At 44.5% G+C, this 25497-nt stretch overlaps 2 protein-coding genes across 3 annotated transcripts; both read left to right on the top strand.

Annotated features, from left to right (window-relative positions):
* Positions 1 to 12325: 12325 nt before the first annotated feature.
* LOC122910753 (C-type lectin domain family 4 member G-like) lies at positions 12326 to 17784 on the top strand. Of its 2 annotated transcripts, XM_044255376.1 has the most exons (8): positions 12326 to 12496; positions 12666 to 12776; positions 13021 to 13074; positions 13158 to 13247; positions 13801 to 13952; positions 15233 to 15336; positions 17346 to 17463; positions 17557 to 17784. In XM_044255376.1, exons 1-8 carry the CDS (start codon positions 12460 to 12462, stop codon positions 17623 to 17625), a joined length of 735 nt encoding a protein of 244 aa, XP_044111311.1. In that variant the 5' UTR covers positions 12326 to 12459; the 3' UTR covers positions 17626 to 17784. The 2 variants fall into 2 exon arrangements, with proteins under 2 accessions (XP_044111311.1, XP_044111312.1); XM_044255377.1 differs by having other exon boundaries at positions 17346 to 17784.
* Positions 17785 to 23698: 5914 nt separating this feature from the next.
* LOC122910752 (olfactory receptor 1361-like) lies at positions 23699 to 24640 on the top strand. Its single transcript, XM_044255375.1, has one exon. It carries the CDS (start codon positions 23699 to 23701, stop codon positions 24638 to 24640), a length of 942 nt encoding a protein of 313 aa, XP_044111310.1.
* The last annotated feature ends 857 nt before the right edge of the window (positions 24641 to 25497 follow it).

Genomic DNA, 25497 nt, shown 5'->3' with positions numbered 1-25497 from the left:
AGGGTCACAAAAGCTGTCATCTTCCTCAGTTTAGTTAATTCCATGTTAGTAATTCTTGTTCAGTTTGAATGCAGCTTTTAGTTCTCAAAATTTAAAAAATTTTTAAAGATATCAAACCCTATGTTTATCAAAAACCCCTTTTTATGAATCTCCTGGAAGATGAAACGTGTTTCACAAGAGAATACAAACAATAACTATGTATGACAAAAGACTCAAAGTGGACATAGTTAAAGATCTGATGAGAGGTTACAACATAACTGGCAAGGAAATCCAGTTATTTCTGACAACTAACACTTCAATAATTAGGACATCAGGTGATGGCTTTATATCAGAATATATTAAAACTTTGGGAATTTCGTCTATCTCTAGAATAGTTACCGTATTTACCCAAGCAATACAACCCGAGACTTATCACTGACAGAGCTTTCCAAGTAACTTAACACACCAAATAAAAAAGCCAAGGAGTCAAAGACTTAGAATTGAAACCCCAGGGAGTTTTGTTAAAAAAACCTCAGAAAGTTATAAAGCATATGCTCAAATAAGATTACAGATCATTACAGAATTTAAACCTTAATTATTTGTTTAACCAAGGTGGCAAAAAAGGGATTCCAAAGGTAAATATGTAAGCTTATGTAGTCGTTAACAAAACTCAGATCCCATAACATTGACAAGTGATCAAAGACCTGATAAAGATGAAACATAGAAAGTGGTTTTCTGGGCAAACAAAAGAGGGAAAAAAACCCCTTTGTTTCCATTTTCTTATCAAGAACAGACCAACAATTCAAAAAAATGTTGTCTCTTGAACAGTGAGAAAAGCAGAATTTCTATCTTATATCAGTGTACTTTAAAAATTTTTATTATTATTATTATCATCATTATTTTTAAAGGTTTTATTCATTTATTTGAGACAGAGTGAGAACACAAGCAGGGAAGAGGATCGGGGGAGAGGGAGAAGTAGACACCTGCTGAGCAGGGAGCCTGATGTGGGGCTCAATCTCAGGACGCTGAGATTGTGACCCAAACTGAAGGCGGATGCCCAACCACCTGAGCCACCCAGGTGCCACTATTATTATTATTTTTTTATTAACATATAATGTATTATTTGCTTCAGAGGTACAGGTTTCTGAATCATCAGTCTTAGACAATTCACAGCACTCACAATACTGCATACCCTCCCTGATGTCCGTCATCCAGCCACCCTATCCTCCCCCGGCCCCCATTCCCCAGCAACCCTGTTTGTTTTCTGAGACCAAGAGTCTCTTAAGGTTTGTCTCCCTCTCTGGTTTCATATTGTTTCATTTTCCCCTCCCTTCCCCTATCATCCTCTGTCTTTTTTTCCCTCAAATTCCTCAAATCAGTGAGATCATGTGATAATTGTCTCACTCTGATTGACTTATTTTGCTTAGCATAATAGCTTCTAGTTCCATCCACATTGTTGCAAAAGGCAGGGTTTCATTGAATCCAATTCTTAACTGCAAAATTTAAATGCAAGTAAATAAAGGTGTTGGGAAGTAAACTTCCCACTAACACTAAAGGAGAGGAATCTCAAGAATGACTGCTTAAATTGAAATGACCACATTTGGGAGGAAGCTGTGGGAGTTTGGAGGCTAAACTGACCAGAAGACATGAGGCACATGAGCTGAGATTAGTCTAGGGAGTGTCCATGGCCTTGAAAAGAAAATCACCTTTGGAAAGGCTGCTCATTGCTCATCCCATTCTGCACCTAGTTGCCTGGATTCTTTCTCCCACCATTTTATTTGATGATAAACTATCTGCAGATTTCAGTCTCTGTGCTGATCTAGGAAGGAAGAGAAATGTGGGAGGTCTGAAGGCAGCACTTTCCTTTCAAGGACAGGAAGAGATTAACTGAGCACAGTGGGGACAGCTCAGGGCAGAGTGGGCTGCAGCTGATCTGAGGGCATGTGCAGTGTCTGTGGGCTCCATTAAAGCTCACAACTCTGGGATCTGAGCCAGGCTGCAGGAAACAGGTGAGATAAGAGCTGGGTGATGTACACCTTTACTACACCCTGACAGGCTGGACCATGGGTTTATGGTTCTTCTCCTTTGACCCATTTAGCTTCCACTCCCAATATTCCTCTGTACAGAAGGTTCAGCTGTGTGTGAAGAATTTTAAGCCAGTGCCATAAGCCACAATTTATCCTAGGATCCAGAGTCTAGACAAAAGGAGGAGAGGTGAAGGTTTAATCAGCATCAGAAAATTCACTCTCAGTGGGGTCAGAGGGTGAATGTGGAAGTCCATGGGTGAAAGTGTGTCCATGGGGGACCGGGAGCTCTCCACTCTCCCCTGCCCTCCCTTGAATGAAATTCTCCCCAAGATGATGGGAACAAAAATTTAATCCCTGGAAGTTCCTTGCCTGACAGAGACTCTGATTCTGTTTCTGGTGGTCACTTTCCTCAGTGTTCCTCTGACAAAGGGGAAGAGGCTGACCTGCTAGAATCCAGGGTGACTGGAGTGACCCAGGCCTCCCAGTGTCCATCACGCAAATGAAGGAGCCCACCAAGCTGGGGAAGAGATTGGAGAAGAAAGAGTGGTTATAGGATTGGGGTGGACTGACTGCTGTGGGAATGGGCTGGAGGCAGAGGGGAGCTGTGCCCCCCATCTTGATCTCCAGCTTGGGAAGCACCTCATGTGACCCATCAGCTGAAGCTGGAGTTGGGACCGGCAGGATTGAGAGCCTCCCTAACAAAGAGCAGGGAGTCAACGGGGTCAGAAGACCAGGGTAACCAAGGCAGGCAGCGTGGCTGTGAGACTCAAGCCCTGGAGCTGGTTCAAATCCCAGCTACACCTTAAAATATGCATGGCCATGGGTGAGGGACTAAACGGTGAGCCTCAGTCTCATCATGGTGTGGTGGGGCTTTAGAAGAACCTACCTCAGAAGATGACCCAAGCACAGCATTTAGTTCAAGGGCTGGCACAGGGAAAGTTGTTAGTAAATAGAACTGGCATCTTTTTTTTTTTTTTTTAAAGATTTTATTATTTATTTATTTGAAAGACAGAGATCCCAAGTGGGCAGAGAGGCAGGCAGAGGGAGAGGAAGGGAAGCAGGCTCCCTGCCGAGCAGAGAGCCCGATGCGGAACTCGATCCCAGGACCCTGAGATCATGACCTGAGCCGAAGGCAGCGGCTTAACCCGCTGAGCCACCCAGGCGGCCCATTTTTTTTTTTTTAAAGATTTTATTTATTTATTTGAGAGGGAGAGAGAGAGAGATCGCAAGGAGGCAGAGAGGCAGGCGGGGCGGGGGGCGGGAAACAGGCTCTCTGGAGCAGAGACCCTGATGTGGGGCTGGGTCCCTGGACCCTGAGATCATGACCTGAGCCAAAGGCAGAGGCTTTAACCCACTGAGCCACCCAGGCGCCCCGAGAACTGGCATTCTTATTCATAGAGAATGGTCACCTGTAGGAGGAAGGGATCATGGTGTGTGTGTGTAGGGGGGTGTGGAAATAGGGGACAGGCTTGGGGAAGTGGCTGGAAGGAGTGAAGAGAGGACGCAGGGAAGAGAACTTGTAAAAACAGGAAGCAAATACTGTTATTCACAGGCTCACAGACATGGATCTGGCCCCAGGCACTGGCAGCAGCCCCTCCTCCCTCTGAGGCAGGCCTTACCACCCAGAGCTTTCCAGTGTCAGCTACTGGCAACTCAGCTGAGCTCACTGGGGTTGTTTCTGGCTTCCTGAATGTGGAACAGAGGCCTGATGAGAAGATGAAGAGATCTGGTCTGGTGCGTGTTCAGCAAATTCCTCCATCCTTGGATGTCCGATACCTGGGTTGGAAGAAAGAGGCAAATGGTGGATCTGGCCAGGTTCCAGGGTTCAGAGAATTCTGGAGTCAGGCTTGGAGCTGAGGGCTGAGGACCATGCATTTGCCCTCTCCCCGTAACTTCCAGACTTCTTTTTTTTTTAAATAATTTTTTTAAGATTTTATTTATTTATTTGATAGAGAGAGATCACAAGTAGATGGAGAGGCAGGCAGAGAGAGAGAGAGAGATGGAAGCAGGCTCCCTGCTGAGCAGAGAGCCCGATGAGGGACTCGATCCCAGGACCCTGAGATCATGACCTGAGCCGAAGGCAGCGGCTTAACCCACTGAGCCACCCAGGTGCCCAACTTCCAGACTTCTACAAGCAGAAATAGTACATATTTTTTATTGTGTTATGTTAGTCAGCATACAGTACATCATTAGTTTTTGATGTAGTGTTCCACGATTCATTGTTTGCATATAGCACTCAGTGCTCTTTACAACATGTACTCTCCTTAATAAAACAAAGCATGAGGGTGGCGGGAGAGAGAATCCCTCTTTCCGCTTTGTGGGCTCTGCCATTTAGGATAATTGAAATGAGGCTTGTCTACATAAACAGAGAAGGAAATAAAAACACATGAGAAAATTGGAAATTTCAAAGCAAGAGAGCTGTGATGCCATTATCCGAGTCCTAGGGTTGCCTCCCCCAATCCCTGCATGTCCCAGTACAGGAGTCACTGGATTCCTGGTTTTGGTTTGGGGTTTTTTGCCCTCAAATTTACATTTCTGTCCCTGACAACTGAAACAGTTTCTGTTCAATCAGAAAGGGAGTTAGGAGTCTGTCACTCCTTCCACATCCAATAGGGGGAGTCATCTCCCCACTCACATGGGAGTGTGCAAGGCATCTGAAGCTGGCGTGGGTGAGGGATGCTTTTAACCATCCTCTGTGGATGCTTTTAACCATGAGAAAACTCTTCCTTTCATGGGGACTCCAGGTCTCAGTCATTCCTCAGGTGTGTAGTGCAACAATCTCATAAACACGGGAGGCATTCCGTTCAATGCCTAGAACACACTGCTTTAAAATCACAACATGCTGAGGCACCTGGGTGGTGCAGTTGATTGAGTGTCCAACTCTTGATTTTGGCTCAGGCCATGATCTCAGGGTCCTGGGACTGAGCCCTGCATCAGGCTCTGCACTCAGCACAGAATCTGCTTAGATTCTCTCTCTCCCTCTGCCCCACCTGCTCCTCTTTCTCTCAATAAATAAAATTTTAAAATCACAGCATGTGTTTAATTCCCTTGAAGATACAAATATAGGGTAGGGGTGCCTGGGTGGCTCAGTGGGTTAAGCCACTGCCTTCGGCTCAGGTCATGATCTCAGAGTCCTGGGATTGAGCCCTGCATCAGGCTCTCTGCTCAGCAGGGAGCCTGCTTCCTCCTCTCTCTCTGCCTGCCTCTCTGCCTGCTTGTGATCTCCGTCTGTCAAATAAATAAATAAAATCTTAAAAAAAGATACAAATATAAATGTGTAACTGTTAGATTATTTGCTCCTATTCTCCTAATCTTGAGTATTATTTCCTTCCCACTTCAAGATGAATGCCAGGAGGGCAGGGACCTCATCTGCCCTGTTCTGTACTCGAGTTCCCAAGCCTGGAGCCAAGGAAGCACTCAGCAAATGCTGGTTCTCAGGACATGGGGTGGTTGGTTGGCTCACACACCTACAGGATTCTACTGAGTAATAAAGTGATATGCATGGTGATACAAAATTTCTCCAACAGAACCCATTTTACATTTTTTTCTAAGTCACAACGACTGTACATGAACTTTGGTCAAACCAAAAGTCTGATTTACACCTGCTGGTCATGCGTTGTATATCTGTTTCGTGCATGAGTGGCTTAAAGAAAAACTGCCTCGTCCTTGAGAGAGGGATCAATGCTCCTGCTTCCCGAATTCCTGTATGATAAAACTCATGATTCCTATCTATGTACTATGCACTCCATATAGGGCTTGCTAATCTAGAATCCGTAATCTTTTGAGTTTTACAAGATATAAAAAAGTATACAACCTTGGTACAACTGTTCATTCTCAGGAGCACTTTCTTCCCTGTGAAGAGTGTGTTTCCCGGGCCGCTGTCGTAACTTGGGCTGAAATGAAAGTCTTTCTTATTTTTAGAGATTCTAAAAGGTTTGTTCCTTTTGCATGGACACTACCTAGCACTTACTGAGCACTTACAAGCACCACACAGCACTACGAGGCAAGTGCTATTACTATTAGGTTTCCCATTTGCAGATGGAGGCTCGGAGAGACCAGTTTATGTCACCAAGTTCACATAGCCAGAAAGTGGCAGGGTCAGGATTTGAACCCACATCTTCTTGATGTGAGTCGGTGCCCTAAAGCAGGTAGCTATCCATGCTATCACACAAATCTCTGCTTGCCTATCCATCTGTGTTTAAGAATCTGAGGAGAAATGAGCAGTTCACATTGGTGGCCGGTTGGTGTCTCTTTAAGAAATGAAAACAATAAATTAAAGAAAAAAAATAAAGAGAAAACAAGTCACCAGAGAATTCAGCTGAAGTGATGTCATGGGGTCTCCTTAGCAGCAATTAGAATTCATCTAAACCTGCCACCTCCAGCCCCACCCCAATGCTCTCTGTGCCATTAGTCAAGCCTCCTGGGCGTGCTTGCTGGAGTACGCAGGTAGATTAAAAATATTATACACGTGACAGGTATTAAAGAGCCCAGTGGGACATGCTCCCAGCACAATCTGCCAAACTCTGCTGGCATAGCAATCCCTAGAAACCAATTTCAAGTTTTGTTAGCGAACAAGCCATGGGATTCTCGGTGGCACTTAAGGGCTCATTAAAAGTTGGTTCACAATTCCCCAGGTCCATTTCATTTGTGGAAATTAAAGAGTGCCTGAGGATCAGCCACAGAGCTGCAGGCAGATGAGATCTGATGCACAGCTCAGGGCTAAGGTGGAGACAGAGCCACAGATTCACTCCACTCTGGAGATTCGTCCTTAGTTGGTTTTCCAGCTTAGGCTCAAACCGAAACTCGGGCATTTGATTAGCGCCACGAGACATAAGTGGGAATTGGAGATGAAATTCTCTTCCCCCAGGCCACATGATTGCCAGAGCTCCAAACAGCTAAATGTTACAACATGCACATGGGTCCTGGGCAGCAGAACCCAAAGCTTGCAAAGCTCCAGGTGCTGAGTGTGGCCACTGTGAGCCCTCCATGCTACAGAGTAAGATCTCCAGGGCTCTGAAGGCGGCCAAGAATTCTACTTCCACAGTAATGCTCACTGGACTGCATTACAGATATTACTTGATCAACACCTCCCCACTAGACTGGCAGCCCTGAGAGGGTAGAACCATTCGGAATTTGCTTAATATTGTGTTCCCACAGCTGGGCACCTAACAAGTGCACCTAACAGTTCAATAAAACTGACTGAGAAAAGAAATGAAGTCTCATTACAACCCTGTGGAAAGCCCGTGTGATGCAAAATTCCACTGAAATGTGAATGGCTATTCCCTGATTTATCTGAAATTCACTGACATCACAGCCAGTATCCCTCTTGTAAAATGTATGTCTGTTGGGAGTATGAGGGTAATGTACTCTGTAATCTGACCACCATCTGCCATTCTAGGCCATTTTGAGTCACTCACACCTCCTTGCTGCTCAAGATCCTGTCATGTTGGCCTTTTTTTGTTCCTTGGACGGACATTCGTCTTCCCACCTCAGGTTTTTTGCACATGCTGTTTCCTCCACCTGATGTACCCTTTCCTCTCACTCTGTCCCTGGAGCAGACTGTCTTAGCTGAAATGTCACTTTACCCATGAAACCACTGCCTCCCACCCTGGCAGCCCACCCCCAGCCTCCCAGCTGTCTGTGGATTAGGTTTTGGCCTCTCGTAGCCAATTGCCTTCCTTTCCTCAAACTCATCACCAACTTGTCTAAATTCAGTTATCTGTCACCTGCCTTCTCCCCTCTACTGTCATATCCATAGGGTCGGGCATATTAGTCCTGGTCACTGTGGGTTTCCCAGAGAAGGGCTCAGGTGTTGCATACATAACTATTGGATACATGCTAGCTGGGTGCTGGGCTGGATGTTCTCTGAGCTGGAGATAAGAGTTATCTGGGGCACAGTGTTTGGGTACCAAGGCTGGTCCTGCTTATCAAACTAACCAACTAGTGTGGCCTGTTCCGACTTTACCCAGTTATCAAGGAGCAGATCAAGCATGAGGTTTCCTCCCTCCATGTACCAACACACTGCCGCCTAGCAAAATGAGTAGGGACTTCTTAAGCAAGACAATGACCAAGGATTTGAAGAGTATTTCAATTTAACTGTCAATGGAAACTTAGTGGAATTGTTCCTAGTATGTGCTGAGATGGAAAGTGACTGGACCTAAGTGTCACCTCTACAACAAGGGGGGACAACGGGGGAGAGATAGGTGTGTCCTGGAGTCATTCAAATCCTGGGAGATAAACATCATGAAGGTGCAGTAGACTCCCAAGACACTACTTCCCTGAAACCCATGGAGGTTCCCTGATGACTTCCCTGAAACCCATGGAGGTAAAAAGATCCACTGACAGTTTATGAGTCCTGCCAATTCCATGTGTCTGGGATCAGTTGGAAGACTCATAGGTAACTCCTCCACTTGCCCAGGGCTAGGGGTGCAGTGTTGTGGAGGGAAGTAGGTGCCGGACATTACTCTTGGGTTGGGCTGGGTCTGACCCATCTCTCTGTCTGCAGCTGTGAGTACAGATTCCAGCACCCAGTGGGGGCTGATGAATGTCTAGGGTAGGAAATGATTAGGACAGTATTTGTTGGTCACCCCTGGGCAAACCCAGTGCAGAGACCCAGAAATGCACAAATCCTGCCTGGCAGAACAGCTGAGCAAAGCTACAAGGTTGTGCTTTAAAGAAACTTTGGTTTTGGTCATTTTATCTCCAGTGACCACAGACTGCTTGGCACACAGTAGGTGCACAAGAAATACCTGTGAGAAAAATGAAAGCATGGTACCCACAGTTCAAGAAAAAGGTTGAAATGGGTGCTGAGGTGGGTAGAGTTCACCTCAACTGCACACCTACTCTGTGCCAGGGCTCTTTATACACAAGTGTCGCTTCTCCTTATCATTCACCCCCATTTCATAAAAGAAAAAGTGATGCCCAGAGTGGCCAAGGCACTTGTCTAGGATCACAGCGCCCCCTTCCAGGCAGGGCTGGAAGATGCAGCTGAACTGAGACCTTGGGCTCCACTCCATCTCCTGGCTTCCTATTGATCCCCTTCTGTGACCTTAGCCTTATATCCTGACCTTTCTGGGCATCCAGAAGCAACAACAAAGATCTTTCTTCTTAGTCCTGAATTCACTTCTTGGTTGAACATCTGTTTCTCTGATGTCCTTTTTGGACTTGAGTAGTGCCAGATTGCACCCACATTCTGGATCTTCTGCTGTGCCAGTGGGCTAGAGCTTAGAGGAGGGTGTTGATGGGACCCTGAGTCCAGGCTGTTACCTCCTTTCAGCCCACTCCTCCCTGGACCCTATATAGAGTCCTTGCTGCTTTAGGATCCAAGATGCCTAAAGTCCCTTCACATTTTGACCCTGTCTGACTTCCCAGTCTCCTCCAACCCCATTCTGGGCACTTCTCCCTGCCTTTGCTCATGCTGGCTCCTCTGCCTGCTGTTCCCTCCTTGACGCTGTGTGCTGGGGACTGTTCATCCTTCAGAGTTCAGCTCAGATGCCACCTCCCTCCTTTCCCACGGTGCATGTCCTTCCTTCACTGTACTCCTTAATGTATTTTTATTGAGAATGTGTCATTTAATTCAGTTTTTACCATTTTGGGTGCTGGAAACACAGCAAATCCATGGGCTTTAAAGTTCTCAAGATTCTGAGTCCCAGATCCCCTCCTCATTGACTGTAAGTAGGAGCCCTTTCAGGCTTATCTCCCCCAAGCTCTCCCACACGTGGCTATGATCCAACTACATACTTCCCCACTCTCTGCTTTCACTGGTCTCTGTTTTTGCGACAGGAATTCCTTTTCCTTGCTATCAGCCCAGAGAAGGCCTACTCATCCTTTCAGTCCTAGGGAGAACGTGCCTTCCTTCACATTCCCCATGGTGACCAGCAGATGTCTCCCTCACATTGCAAGGTGGCTCCTCCATCCTGGGTCTGAGACTGGATAGGATGTATCTCTGTGTCCCAGCACCTCTAACAGTTGCTAGGCATGAGGTAGAGACTCAATAGATGTTTGTTGTGGAGTTCAGTGGCGAGCCATTTCTACTGTGCAGAATCTAACTCTTGAGCCTGGCATTGAACGTTCTGTAGTAAAACTCATATATGGAGTGTTTTGAGGAGATGTTTGAGGTTTAAGGTTTGAGGTTTAAGAGTGCCCCCAAGAAAGAGTAATGGGGACCAGGGTTGTCTCTTGCAGGTGACAGGCACAAGAGAGACTGATAATTTTGAGATAATTCTTATCTATGGTGAGATCCACTTAAACTCACTGTGGTCCTGGGGGCCTGGAGTGTTCTTCCTAGAAGACACTGACAGTCCCGGGGGACCCCAGAGAGCAGAGGAGGACTCCCCTGGAGGAAGGCACTTGAAACTGAGGGCCTGCTGATGTTCAGGATGCAGGAAGACATCCCACTTGGCCAAGTCTAGAGTATTACTATAGCTTTCAAAAGACCTGTATGTCTTTTATGTATGGGAGGATTGTGAATCACCAGATACCATAGTCTCAATGCAGAGAACATCCCTGATAGGCAGGGGTACTTGTTTCCATTTTACAAATCAGGAAACTGAGGTGGAAAGGTTAGGTAGCATATGGCAGGTCATTACAATAAATGAATAGGAGATCTGGGGCTTAGAATTCCGAGAACTTTTAAAAGTTCTCAGAAAAAATAATGAAAAGATTTTAAAAAATCATCAAAGATTTCACTACAAAGGGCTGATATCCAAGATCTATAAAGAATTCCTCAAACTCAACACCCAAAAAACAGATAATCAAGTCAAAAATTGGGCAGAAGACATGAACAGACACTTTTCCAAAGAAGATATACAGATGGCTAACAGACACATGAAAAAATGTTCATCATCATTAGCCTTCAGGGAGATTCAAATCAAAACCACATTGGGATTCCACCTTATACCAGTTAGAATGGCCAAAATTAACAAGACAAGAAACAGCAAGTGTTGGAGAGGATGTGGAGAAAGGGGAACCCTCTTACTCTGTTGATGGGAATGCAAAATGGTGCAGCTATTTTGGAAAACAGTGTGGCGATACCTCAAGACATTAAAAAATAGAGCTACCCGTGCTCGCTTCGGCAGCACATATACTAAAAAATAGAGCTACCCTATGATCTTGCAATTGCACTACTGGGTATTTACCCCCAAAATACAGATGTAGTGAAAAGAAGGGCCATCTGTACCCCAATATTCATAACAGCAATGGCCACAGTTGCCAATGGAAAGAACCAAGATGCCGTTCAATGGGTGAATGGATAAGGAAGATGTGGTCCATATATGCTATGCAGTATTATGCCTCCATCAGAAAGGATGAATACCCAACTTTTGTAGCAACATGGATGGGACTGGAGGAGATTATGCTGAGTGAATAAGTTAAGCAGAGAAAGTCTATTGTATGGTTTTACTTACTTGTGGAGCATAAGGAATAACATGGAGGATATTAGGAGAAGGAAAGGAAAAGTGAATTGGGGGAAATTGGAGGGGGAGATGAACCATGAGAGACTGTGGACTCTGATAAACAAACTGAGGATTTTGCAAGGGAAGGGGGTGGGGGATGAGTGAACCTGGTGGTGGGTATTAAGGTATTACTCCACGTATTGCATGGAGTACTGGGTGTGGTGTATAAACAATGAATCTTGGTACACTGCAAAAATAAAATAAAATTTAAAAAATCATAAAAGATCATTAAAAATAGATTAAGGGAACTCAGAAAATCCCTAGCTGGATAATTCCAAACAGCATATGGAGGCACACACAGGCGCGCACACACACACACACACACACACACACACACAACCTAATCAACCTGGTGAAAACCAAAGAAAAGAAAAATTGTAACAGCATTCGAAGAGAAAAAGACCCATGAAATGACGTGATATATGGACATTTCCTAACAACAGTTTTGATAAATAGAAGACTCTCAATTACATTATCTTACTTGTCCTCCTTACTGTACCATATTTTCCATTTAAGACATAAAGCAATGTGTGGCGGAGGAGTGGCCACACGCTCTGAGTGAGCATTAACATAACTCCAATGGTGAAACCACTACAACTTTATCTCTGAGAAAATGCGAGACCTTTTGAAACGACTGCAACCAGAAGTCTAAAGGTGCAAATGCACTGGAAACTTTGAGGAAGATTTCTGGGGCCACTACTGTCCCCCAAACTGAGAAAAAACCAGAATTTTACAGCATAGTTGGAACAGAATACCTTTTCCAAGACGCTAATGCCACCTCCCTGTGACATGAACCGATGATAAGCCATCTAGAGATCTTGGGGGCCTTAGGGAGCCAGGAAGGAACCATCTGATGGTTTACATAGGGGGTGGTATTTCCTAGTATAGGATGGGTGTGTCTTTAATAATAACCAGAAGGGCTGTGGTTAGCTAGACAAAAAGAGCTGCAGCCACAGGTGAAGGCAGCTATAAAGAACATCAGGCTACAGGACCTCACGTCCATGGAGGGAAAATCTCTGCCCATGCCGGGGGAATCAGGTGAGTCAAGAAATCGAGGGCAGGAGTAGATGCCCTCCTCAGTACCAGGGGTGCTCACTGCCTCCCATTCCAGGTTGGAATTCCAGGCTCATCCGCCCACATTCCTAGCATGTTACCAGCACTTTCAGAGACCATGTGCACTGCCTCATGCTTGTTGCATTCCCTGCAGCACACTGGGACCAAAAGCTGCCCCAGGATGGCCCCTGGAAGTTTTTCTGCCTGACAATAACCCTGATGTTGCTTCTGCTAGTCCTCATCCTTGGTGTGGTTCTGGCTGAGGGTAAGGTGTTGAGCCATGGGAATGGGTGATCACATGGACCCAGGCCCCCAAATCTGCAGTCCTGAGAAGAGGACCCTAGAGGGCTGGGGCAGAGATGGGTCATTAGGGGGTCACTGGACTGTGTTGCTGGACTCAATGATTCTAGAAAGAAACTGCCCTCTTTGTCTCAGCCTGCAATTTGGGGAGTGGGAAAAGAACTGTGTATCTAAAAGTCTAGTGCATATCAGCCATATGTTTCCTCTAGTACTGCAGTTCTTCAACCAGATGCAGGAAGAACTCAAGCAACTGGACATCAAATGTGAGTGTTAAATGTCATGGAGGGCTTATTCCTTCCCATCCCTCCACCGGGTCTTGATCTGCCTTTCTCTGTGGGCCCCTTAGTTGTGCAGGGTCTGGCAGATGCTCGGCACAAACGGGACATGATGTGGGGAGAGGTGTTCCGGCAAATGGAGGCTCTGCGGGCAGGCAACGGTAAGGAGATGGGGCAAGCTGGGTGGTGGGAAGTGGGAGTTGGGAGAAGAAGGTTGTTCTCTTGGACATTGTTGATGCTAGTGATTCTTGCAACACAGGCGTGTATGTAGGGTTGTTTTAATCAACCCTTTATCAGGGTTGGTGTTCATGTAAAGTTTGAGGTCCCTTGAATGGCATTACTCTGCCATCTCATAATGCCTCTCTCTCTTAAAGATTTTATTTATTTATTTGAGAGAGAGAGAGAGAGAGAACAAAAGCAGGGGGAGCAGTAGAGAGAGAGAGGGAGAAGCAAACTCCCCAATGAGCAGGGAGCCTGACTCAGAGCTCGATCCCAGGACCTGGGGATCATGATCTGAGCCGAAGGCAGCTGCTTAGCTGACTGAGCCACCCAGGCACCCCTGCCCATCTCCTGAATGAACAAATGGGAAGCTACTGTGCTCATTTTTGCCAAGTGTCAAAGATGCACAGCTTTGAATCATTTCACTGGAGACCTTGTTCAATGGCCAGTGCAGCCCTTAACACCAACAGAACTAACCTCTTTCCCCTTCTCCAGAATCATCCTGTGAGCCCTGCCCGGAAAACTGGATGGCATTTCAGGGCTCCTGCTATTTATTTTCCACACAGTCACAGGACTGGTTTGAAGCCAAGGATCACTGTGCTAAGAAGGATGCTCACTTGGTCATCATCAATAGCCAAGCAGAGCAGGTGCGAAGGTGGGAAGGGGTGCTCTGGGGACCCTTCAAGTCATTGCAAGTTCATGTCTTTGTCCCATGCAAAATCTAGTGCCAATCCTTCCTTCTGCCTTTCATAATACCCTTCCACTGCCTTAGCACACAGTATTGGCCAAGATTCTTTCTTGGCCAAGTCTTTTTTCTGAGTGATTCTTCATGTTGGCCCTTCTGTCCAGAATGCTTCCTTCTATCTACATAGACAACTTCTACTCTTTCTTCTTCAGATCCAACTTTGTCCTTCAACATCCTTCCCACCCCCTCTTCCTCAACACTGGACTGTGCTGCCAGATCCCCAGTTCATCTCCTCTCACATGAAGAACTTCCAGGCTAGGTGTGGTTCTGAATCATTTTTAAGTTGATGATGTCAGGGACCAGATTAGACATACTCAGTATGGTTCAGTGGACTCAGTGTTTGTCAGTGGAATCCAAATGATTCCTATTTTCCAGAACTCTTCCTAAGGGGGTAGTGTCTACATTTCTCACCCTGTAAACCATGCTTTTGAATAATCCTAACTACCTCTTAACCAGTGCTCTGCTAAGAGATACACTGAGCTCTTGAGACTCTGGACTCTGGGAAACAAACCGAAGGTTACAGAAAGGAGGGGGTGGGGCGATGGGGTAGCTGGGTGATGGGCATTAAGGAGGGCACATGTGGTGATGAGCGCTGGGTATTACAAGCAATTAATGAATTGTTGAACACTACATCAATAACTAATGTACTAAATGTTGGCTAACTGAACATAATTTAAAAAAAAAGAAATTTCAGAAAATTCTGGAAGGCACCTGCCACTTTTTTTTTTTAAAGATTTTATTTATTTGACAGACAGAGATCACAAGTAGGCAGAGATGCAGGCAGAGAGAGAGGGTGGGGGAAGCAGGCTCCCTGCTGAGCAGAGAGCCCGACGCGGGGCTCAATTCCAGGACCCTGGGATCATGACCTGAGCCGAAGGCACAGGCTTTAACCCACTGAGCCACCCAGGTGCCCCAGCACCTGACGCTTTTATCCCTGTTTTACAAATGAAAAGCCTGAGGACCACACGTATCCATAATTTGATGACCTCATAGGCCATAATAATGGTGGAAATGGAGATCTACCCAGAGCTTTTAGCCAACTTCAGCCAAGGATGTTGCTTTGGATAACATCCCTGCTTATGGGGGCCTGTCAGTCTTATTCCCTTTCAGGGGCTGCTTCCACCATGATTCTCACCTCTGCACATAGTATTTCTTGACTTAATCTGTCGTCTTCTCATGCAGAAATTCCTAAGGTCAGAGGAAAATACTGTCTACTGGATTGGCCTTAAGAAACAGTATCCAAAGGGCATTTACAAGTGGCAAGATGGCTCAGCACCCACCTTTATGTGAGTGTCCCTGTTGAGCTTGTCTGTCTCACTGGACCTTGAAGACATCTTCCTACAGATTCCCACACTATCTCAAGTGTCTGGTTTTGGTTAAAACCAAACTGCCCGTTACATTTCCTATTGCCATGCTTAAAGTTATTTTGTTAGCTGCAGAGGTGTGTGTGTGTGTGTGTAGACCATAATTAAACAGCACTTAATAGGAAGTTCTTTATTGTGGGAAGTCTTGGTGCTGTTAATACATCGAAGAGAATCATACACTTCGAGGAGGGAGTAGGCAGTGTGTGATGTGCCAAGCTTATTGAGATGTACATCTCATTTGCATGTATCTGGAGCCTTTAGTGTCCTACAGAACACACTCAAGGAATAACTGCCTAGGGGATCCAGACTTAACCCCTCTACATATGACTCAACGACCTCACATTCTGGTCATCTGTTCTTGAACTTTTTTTTTTTTCATGTCCACATACCTTCCTAGAAATTCACGCTTAACCTCCTGGACCATCTTGAGTATTTCTGCTTTCCTCAATTTTCACATCTGCCTCAGCTCAGGTCAGGATGATTGCTATATATCCTATACTTAGTCTTACTCCCATGAACCCATGCTCTAGTCAAGTTCAAGGGTCATCTTCCTAAAACATGCCTTTGATATAGTTTTAGGAAACACCTAATTCCTCAATGTTACATGCATAACCCAGAATCTTTAATTTTATTTAAAATTTTTGAAAAGATTGTGTTTTTTATTTATCAGAGAGAGAAAGAGTGAGCCCAAGCAGGAGGAGCTGCAGACAGAGGGAGAAGTAGGCTCCCCACTGGGCAAGGAGCCTGATGCAGGACTTGATTCCAGGCCCCTGGGATCATGACCTGAGCTGAAGGCAGACACTTAACCGACCAAACCACCCAGATGTTCCGGATAACCCAGAATCTTTAGATGGCACCTTTCAATGCCCACACAGTGGGTGCTATTCATCTTTACATTCTTTTCTCTTACACATCCAAAGGCCCTCCATCTCCTTTCACAACTATGTGACAAATAACTCATCTTTTTGAAAACTGTCTTGCATCTGATCTTTCTGTTTGTTTTTTTTTTTTTCTCCTGCTGTGTTATCTGCCTAGAACACATTTTATTGGTTTGGTGAGCTACAATATGTGTGTCAAGTCTCATAGAGGAATCCATCCTGTGCCCAGAATGAATTATTCCAACTCCCTTAACCCTATGTAGAGTTTTGTGGCTGTGTCAATTTCAGTTATGATCTTCCTTTGCCTGCACATGTCTTACCTGTCAGACAGGCTGCTGCTTCAGTGCAGAGCAGTCATCCAACTCATTGATGTGTCTCTGGTACCCACTTCTGGGCTTGGTACACAGCAGGTACATAATCAACTGTACTGGAATGAATGAATGAATGGGTGTTGTGAACATTTCAAGAAATGTTTAGGAAAGAGGGGATGGGATCCTTTGACAGACTTAGCACCTATTATATACTGGACATTCAAATGTGTCATGTTCTGAAACTTAAACTCAGATACCCAGGGATGTTAAGTTATTTGTCCACTTTGACCTCTTTTATATCATTTATAATGCAAGAAATTGTACCAGATGATTATTATAAAACAGTGGTGCTCAGAAGGTAGTGATTTCCCCCTACAGCGATTTGGCACTGTCTGCAATATTTTTGGTTGGCACAATAGAGTGGATGCTGCTGGCATCAAGTGGGTAGACACCAGTGATGCTGCCCACTATCCTACAATGCACAGGACACCCCCCACAACAAATAACGATAAGGCTCTCAATGCCAGTAGTTCCTTCATGTAAAAACCCTTGCTCTAAGAGATGGCTGGGATATTTTACTTCTAGAGATTTCTCATATATCCCCAAGGCTAGACCCTCCCCTGGTAGCCTTATCCTCTTCTGGAATCTTAATGGTGAGAAGCCCAGCTGGGCTTGGCTGAGTGTGGCTTGCCCTAGTACTGTGGCTAAGGGACTTGGCTGATGCTCATGTGTGTTTTCACAGCAACTGGCCTGATACCACATCTTCTGACAATGACTGTGTCTTCATGAGGAAGTCTGGCTCCTGGTTCTCAGGGATGTGCCAGGAGTCTTGGTATTACTCGATCTGTGAGAAGCCACAGGTCTGCTGAGACTAATCCTTTTACTCTGCCTGCAATCTTGCGAAAGGTTGTCTTGATATTTGACCTCATAACAATTCCCCAACTTCTCTGCAGAAAAAGGGGTTTTCTGAAAACTCCAGTCCTCTTGGGAGCATCTTTCGCCTTTCTTGCCCTGACTTCTAAATGCTGTTGAGGAACATGAAAAATGACGCCAGGATGGAACAATGAGCAGAATATACTGTGTAGGACTTTCTACAAGACAAATAATCTAGTTTTTAAAAAATTGACATAAATAAAGGCAAATGTAGTATTGTTAGAAAATAAAAGAGCCTTAACGACTGATGTCTAAATTACCATGTGTACCATGTTTGGATTTTGATTTGAAAAAGGTTTTGAAGAAATCACCATATTTGAGTATGCATGTATATCAGGCAACACGAAGGCAATTTTATTTATTTGTGAGTCGTGCTAATAGCATGGTATAGACAGATGATGGATAGATAGATAGATAAGAGATATATCACTATGTGTTAGCAATACATACTAACATGAGTATGGGTAATATATATGGGTAAATTTGTGTACTGTGTAGGATTTTCTTAAAACAATAAATTAAATAAGCAGGAAGGTTGTATATAAGAAACTTAATTGGCCAAGTGTTTATAATTATTAAACTGAGACATAAAAGTCTATCATATATTTCCTCTAATTTGTGTCAAGAGGAACATTCTACATAAAATTTTAAATTAATGCAATTTATAATAATTCATATAAGGTAAACACGATCAAAAAGGAACTCAGCAATGGCAGGGTCATAGGGAAGCTCTATTTTTAATTTCTTGAGGAATCTCCACACTGTTCTCCAAAGTGGCTGCACCAACTTGCATTACCACCAACAGTGGAAGAGGGTTCCCCTTTCTCCATATCCTCCCCAACACATGTTGTTTCCTGTCTTGCTAATTTGGGCCATTCTAACTGGTGTAAGGGTATCTCAATGTGGTTTTAATTTGAATCTCCCTGATAGCTAGTGATGGTAAACATTTTTTCACGTGTCTGATAGCCATTTGTATGTCTTCATTGGAGAAGTGTCTGTTCATATCTTCTGCCCATTTTTTTTTTATGATTGTCTGTTTTGTGTGTGTTGAGTTTGAGGAGTTCTTTATAGATCCTGGATATCAACCTTCAAGAAATTAAAAATAGAGCTTCCCTATCACCCTGCAATTGCACTACTGGGTATTTACCCCAAAGATACAGATGGAGTGAAAAGAAGGGCCATCTCTACCCCAATGTTTATAGCAGCAATGGCCATGGTCACCAAACTGTGGAAAGAACCAAGATGCCCTTTAATGGACAAATGGATAAGGAAGATGTGGTCCATATACACTATGGAGTATTATGCCTCCATCAGAAAGGATGAATACCCAACTTTTGTAGGAACATGGACAGGACTGGAAGAGATTATGCTGAGTGAAATAAGTCAAGCAGAGAGAGTCAATTATCATGTGGTTTCACTTATTTGTGGAGCATAACAAATAGCATGGAGGACATGGGGAGTTAGAGAGGAGAAGGGAGTTGGGGGAAATTGGAAGGGGAGGTGAGCCATGAGAGACTATGGACTCTGAAAAACAATCTGAGGGTTTTGAAGGGGCGGAGGGTGGGAGGTTGGGGGAACCAGGTGGTGGGTATTCTAGAGGGCACGGATTGCATGGAGCACTGTGTGTGGTGCAAAAACAATGAATACTGTTATGCTGAAAATAAATTTTAAAAATTTTAAAAAAAGGAACTCAGCAAACTTGTAATAGAACAGAATGTCTGAACCTAAAAGTGGTATCTTCATAAAGTCTTACCATAACTATCATACATCACAGTATATTGTTGAAAACATTCCATTTTACCTCAGGAACAATGAATGGGTTTCCGTAGTTTTGGATTTCTCTTCAACATTATTCTGGGGTCTGTAGACAAGGCCATGAGACATCCCTCCAAAAAAGTATCCCATAAAACACTAAGAAACAAAAGAATTAAAATTTGGAAAAGAAAATACAAACACATCATTTTTCATACATGATGTCATTGTTTTCACAGGGTTACTAAAGCATCTGCACATGCCTTTAGAATTTAGAAGTGTGTACCAAGTTTTCTGCATTCAAAATCAGCATAGAGATTGTGTTTTATAAATGAAGAGCAAATTGATAGACAAATATTTAGAAAATATCACACTTAGGGAGAAAAACAATGAGAGACTCTTAGCTATAGGAAACAAACTGAGGGTTGCTGGAGGGGAGGTGGGTGGAAGGATGGAGTAACAGGGTGATGGGTGTTGGGGAGGGCATGCGATGGGATGAACACTGGGTGTTATACGCAACTGATAAATTATCGAACACTGCATCTGAAACTAATGATGTACTATATGTTAGCTAATTGAATTTAAATAAAAAATTTAAAAAAGAAAATATCACATTTGCCATTGCACAAAAACATTAAGTGACTTTATTAAAGAAAGGATTTTATTTATTTATTTGACAGAGAGAGAGCGAGCGAGGGAGAGTGTGCACGAGAGAGAGAGAGAGAGAGAGCAAATAGGCAGAGCAGCAGGCAGAGGGAGAGGGAGAAGCAGGCTCTCTGCTGCTAGGGAGCCCGATGTGGTACTCGATCCCAGGACCCTGAGTGCATGACTTGAACCAAAGGCAGACGCTTAACAAACTGAGCCACCCAGGCACCCCATTAAGGGACTTTAAGAACTACAGATATTCTGATGTCTTTTAGTGAAAAACTAAAAACTATGCATGAAGATACATATGTGCAGATTAGGTAGTCTTGCAGCACTCACTATGGTGAGAATTATAGGGCACTGAATTCTTGGCATAGCTCTATCTGCATAACAAAGACTTAATACATTATAACTTATTGGTAATAATATATTTAAAAGCTTCATCATGGAAAACGTTGAGTACCCTGCTATCCCTCTGGCAACCAAGAGAGATGAATCTGAAGAAAGTCAATGTCCTCATGACAAACTTCTTTCCTGTAAGGATGCCAGACTCAGAGGCACACTAGGGAAGCTGAGCTAATTGTATTCCCTTCATAAGGTTCTCTGGGGATTATGTCTCGGGGGTCAGAGAGTCTGGTATAAACTGTGGTGGTGGTTCTGCTTCGTGCTCTAAGAGAAAACATGCTCCTCCTTCACAACCATAAGACAAAGTTGAGGCAGCTGCAGCCCCTAACCTCTGGAAACACTACACCTAGCAGCTGAGAGGTCTGGGATCTGCCAGGGGTACAGTAGCCACTGGTCAAGTAAGTGTGTCAGGAAGAAAAGATACAAGGGAGTGGTCTCAGGGAAGAGCCCTCCCCAGAACATTCCTCAGACAGTGGGGGGATGCCTGCTCACTGTTCCCCACCAGAGCTTAGAAAGCCCGCTGTCACAGCCTCAGAGTGGATAGAGAATTGTGAGCTGGTTAAGAGAAAGGGTGCCAGACCCAGGCTGAATTCTACCTCCACGTAGGAGTGAGGTGTGGAGTCTCAGCTGCCTGCCCCATGCGTTAATCAGGGTTTAGTGGGCTGGTATGTATCAAGTGATTAGCTCAAATGTGGATTTCCATCAAATAAACAGTATTGTTTCACCAAAATTAGTTGATCTGGGCAGGTGCTGTGGGAGGAGAGAGCAGGGAGTTCAACCTACGTCAGCAGTCCTCAATGGGGGGGGGATTCCAATCCCTTCCCAAGGGCTCTTGTTGCAGCTGGGATGAGGGGATGCTCCTGGCCAGGGGTGCTGCTCAGTATCCTGCAAGAATACCTGGACAGTCCTCACCACAAAAAAACTGCTCTGGCCCCAAATGTCAATAGAGCTCAGGTTGAGAATCGCTGGGCTTGGCCAATAGAGGGATGAGCGGGAAAGGAATTCTTGCAGATGTAAGGGTAATGCCTAAATGAGGCAAAGTTGGGGCTAGAGGTTTCTAGGCAGGAGGAACAGCAGGTGCAAAGGCTCTAAGGCAGAGATAAAACCAGGAAGATGGAAACTGAGGTCCAGGAGTGAGAAGAACAGTGGTGAATGAACCATGGAAAGGTGAAGTTGAATTTGATCCCCATCTACACTTTTATAGAGTCACTGGCTGTTGGCTTGTGGAGGTGGGGTGGGTGAGAGTGGCCTTGGGGAGACCAAGGAACAGTAGATCATCCACATGAGAATCCATGGTGACCTGGATTGGAATAATTCCTCTGGGAATGAATATTCTGTTTCTGTCCAAGAGATGAACATGATGTTTAAAACCCCACAAATCTGGAACCATTGGGAAATGAAAGGCAAGCAGCAGTGGAGGGCAGTGCTCAGTCCTCAATGCCCAGTTGTTCAGGTTGTGCACCCTGTGGAATGCTACAGTGCATGACTCCCAGGGCCAACCTCAGCACCTCTGGCAGGGAGATTCCATTTTGGACCTTGTGAGGCTAGAGTGCCTGGGAGTGTCTGGGGGTGATGTCCAGGAAGCAACAGGATAATCAAGTAGGAATTTGAAAAGAGGTGGGTGCTGAGCCAGAAATTCAGAATGAATTTAATCCATTGAATGAAAAATGTAAGTCTGGAAGACTGCACCAAGATACTTGCCACTTGTATTATAAATATTTTCATACCACGTATGTACTCTGAGCATCCCATGTCGTATGTACGGTATATGGATTGTAGGGGAGGGGTCCAGAGACACAAAAAACCAAGTATTCACTCCCTTCCTCAGCCTTCAGTAGAAGAAGGTAAAAGGAAGGCTTTGAAGAGTCTATTGCAGTTCACAAATATGTACTGTTGCTCTTTGGGTGAGATTTCTACCTCTCTACCCCTTGACACCAGACTTGGCCATTAAAATGTGCATGGAGGTGAGAGAAGGCTGTTTCCTGGTAGATGTTCTTAGGAGCCAGCTTACAATTCACTTTTTCCATTGCTGTGATAACTGGCAGCATCCCAGACACAAACGTTTACCATGTGCCTGAGCCCTGAAGTGAATTCTTCATGGAACACAGCCATAGCAACATGCCATGGGCATACAGCCTGAGAGAGAAATGAGCCTTCATTGCTGTCAGCCATGAAGATTTGGGCATGGATGTTACTGCAGTATAATTTAGCCCGAATAGACTTTGACAGAGTCAGTGGGTGCCCCGTGGAAGCCAGTCAGGGTAATGCAAGCACCGCCTGGGACATAGGGCCAGAATTTGTGGACAAATTAAGGTAATCTATCTCTAACATGGATGTTAAGAAGCATCAAATGAATGAAATTAATTCCCTTTGGAAATAATCTATACCAAGATATCTTTAATCCATGCCATGCTTATACAGCTTGACAGGGAGACTGATATAAAAGATACATGTCATTATAACATTTTAGAGTGGTGCCTTTAAAGGAAGACTTTATAGAGTACCACACTAATTGTCTCATTTAATCCCCCCAAGAACCTGAGGCTTTGGGAGTATCTGTCGTTGGCTCACACAACTGATGAGTGTCTGGGGTGGTATTTAAATAGGGTCTGTCAGAACCCAAGGGTCTTTGCTCTCAACCACTAAGAGACCTTAACTCTCAGAAAAAAATCACAAGATTTGGCATTTTACATATTAACCCACTACATCTTTTCAATTGCTGTGTGGAGCGGTTACTACTATTAGCCATCTTTACAGATGAGAACATGAAGGCACAAAGAGGTTAAATAACTTGCCTAACTCACACAGCTAGTAAGTGGCAGAGCTGGGATTTAACCTTAGGCTGTCTGGCTTCAGAGTGGATGCCCTTAATCAGTATTTATTTTTATTTTTAAAGCAAATCCTGGGAATAGTAAGCCTATTTATTTAGATTGTTTATTTGTTTTTTTCTCTCTTCCCATCATTTCTGAGGTACAGTTGACAGATAAAAATGTATATGATTAAGATGTACAACTTGATACTTTGATATATGTATGCACTCTGAAGTAATAACCACAATCAAGCTAATTAACATATATCACTATTTTGATAGTATCACTAGAAGTTTCCACTGATAAAAATAACTGTCCATATAACATATCAGGTATGGATTTAAGGCCCTTATACGTATTTTCTCACTTAATTCTTGTAATGATCCTAAGAGGTTAGATGACCAGTCCCTGGAACAGATGAGGAACCTGAGGCTCAGGGAGGGTAGTGGGAGGCAACATGAGGGGTGGGTGGGAAGGACAATAATGCAACAATCCATTTCTTCTTCAGGAGTCCACTCAACTGATGCCCTTATTTTGGCTTTTGTACCACATGGACATGGACAATCAGACCCAAGTCTTTGAGTTCATCCTCCTTGGCCTCTCTGAGCAGCCCCTGCAACAGCAGGTGCTCTTTGGTCTGTCTTCCATCCTGTATCTGATTGGGTGCCTGGGGAATCTTCTCACCATCCTGGCCATCCTCTTCGACCCTCACCTCCACAGCCCCATGTACTTCTTCCTCAGCAACTTGTCTCTACTTGACATCTGCTTTACCTCCACCACCATCCCCAAGATGCTGGTGAACCACCTATGCGGGCACAGTACCATCTCCTCTGAGGCTTGCCTGACGCAGATGTATTTCTTCATTGCCTTTGGGGCAGCTGACAGCATCCTTCTCTCGGCCATGGCTTATGACCGCTACCTGGCCATCTGTTGCCCACTGCACTACTTGACAGTCATGAGTGTCCTTCGGTGTGCCTTGCTGGTGGCAGTACCCTGGATCTCAGCAAACCTCATCTCTATGGTGCATACTATCCTGATGACCCGCTTGTCCTTTTGCACCAATAGGATCCCACACTTTTTCTGTGACCTCAATGCCTTGATCAAGCTCTCTTGCTCTAACACCCAAGTCAACGAGATGTTGATGTTGGTCCTTGGGGGCTTGGTGGTTCTGATTCCTTTTGTGTGTATCATGGCCTCTTATACACCTATTGCTGTGGCTGTGTGGAAGGTGCCCTCAACTCAGGGGAAGTGGAAAGCGTTCTCCACCTGTAGTTCTCACCTTTGTGTCATCTCTCTCTTCTATGGGACTATTATTGGGGTCTATTTCAACCCTGGATCCACACATACCACCCAGAGGGACTTGGGAGCCACAGTGATGTACACTATGGTCACCCCCATGCTGAACCCCTTCATCTACAGCCTTCGGAACCGAGATCTGAAGGAAGCCCTCAGGAAACTTCTCAAAGGAAACCACTTGGATGAACCTCTTTGAAGATTCTTTTAAGCCAATTTTTTTTTAATTTTAAGAATTTTTTAATTGTTATATTTGATGTGCTCATATTTTTTATTAGGTTATGTTAGTCACCATACATTATAATGGTAGTTTTTGATGTAGTGTTCCATGATTCATTATTTGTGTATAACAGCCAGTGCTCATTATAGCACATGGCCTCCTTAATACCCATCACCCGACTACCCCATCCCTCCACCTGCCTTCCCTCCAGCAACCCCCAGTTTGTTTCCTGAAGTCCATAGTCTTTCATGGTTCGTCTCTCCCTCTGATCTCCCCTGCTTCACTTTTCCCTCCCTCCCCCTATGTTCCTCTGCTCTATTCCTTATGTTCCACATATGAGTGAAACCATATAATTTTCTTTCTCTGTTTGACTTATTTCACTTAGCATAATCCCATCCAGTTCCATCCATGTCCATGAAAATGGTTGGTATTCATCCTTTCAGATAAAAACTTCTGCACAGCAAAGGAAACAGTTAAGAAAACTAAGAGAGAGCCCACAGGATGGGAGAAGGTATTTGCAGATAAAGAGCTGGTATTCAAGATCTATAAGTAACTTCTCAAACTCAACACCCAAAAAACAAATAATCCAGCCAAAAAATGGGCAGAAGACATGAACAGACACTTCTCCAAAGAAGACATACAGATGACTAAAAGACATGAAAAAATGTTCAACATCATTAGCCATCAGGGAAATTCAAGTCAAAAACACATTGAGATACCAGTTACACCAGTTAGGATGTTAAAAAAAAATTACTTATTTATTTATTTGAAGTGGGAGAGAGAGAGCATGAGTAGGGGGAGGGGCAGAGGAAGAGAGAATCTCAAGCAGACTCTCT

Source organism: Neovison vison, chromosome 6 (genome assembly GCF_020171115.1).
Source record: "Neovison vison isolate M4711 chromosome 6, ASM_NN_V1, whole genome shotgun sequence".
NCBI classification, from domain to species: domain Eukaryota; kingdom Metazoa; phylum Chordata; class Mammalia; order Carnivora; family Mustelidae; genus Neogale; species Neogale vison.
The sequence above is the reverse complement of the archived record's forward strand: the minus strand, read 5'-3'. Positions and strand labels throughout refer to the sequence as shown.

Coding starts and splice junctions, on each gene's coding strand:
- LOC122910752 (XM_044255375.1), top strand. CDS start 23,699: ATGGACATGGACAATCAGACCCAAGTCTTTGAGTTCATCCTCCTTGGC.
- LOC122910753 (XM_044255376.1), top strand. CDS start 12,460: ATGGAGGGAAAATCTCTGCCCATGCCGGGGGAATCAG. Junction 12,777..13,020: donor TGGTGTGGTTCTGGCTGAGG/GTAAGGTGTTGA, acceptor TGTTTCCTCTAG/TACTGCAGTTCTTCAACCAG. Junction 13,248..13,800: donor GGCTCTGCGGGCAGGCAACG/GTAAGGAGATGG, acceptor CCCCTTCTCCAG/AATCATCCTGTGAGCCCTGC.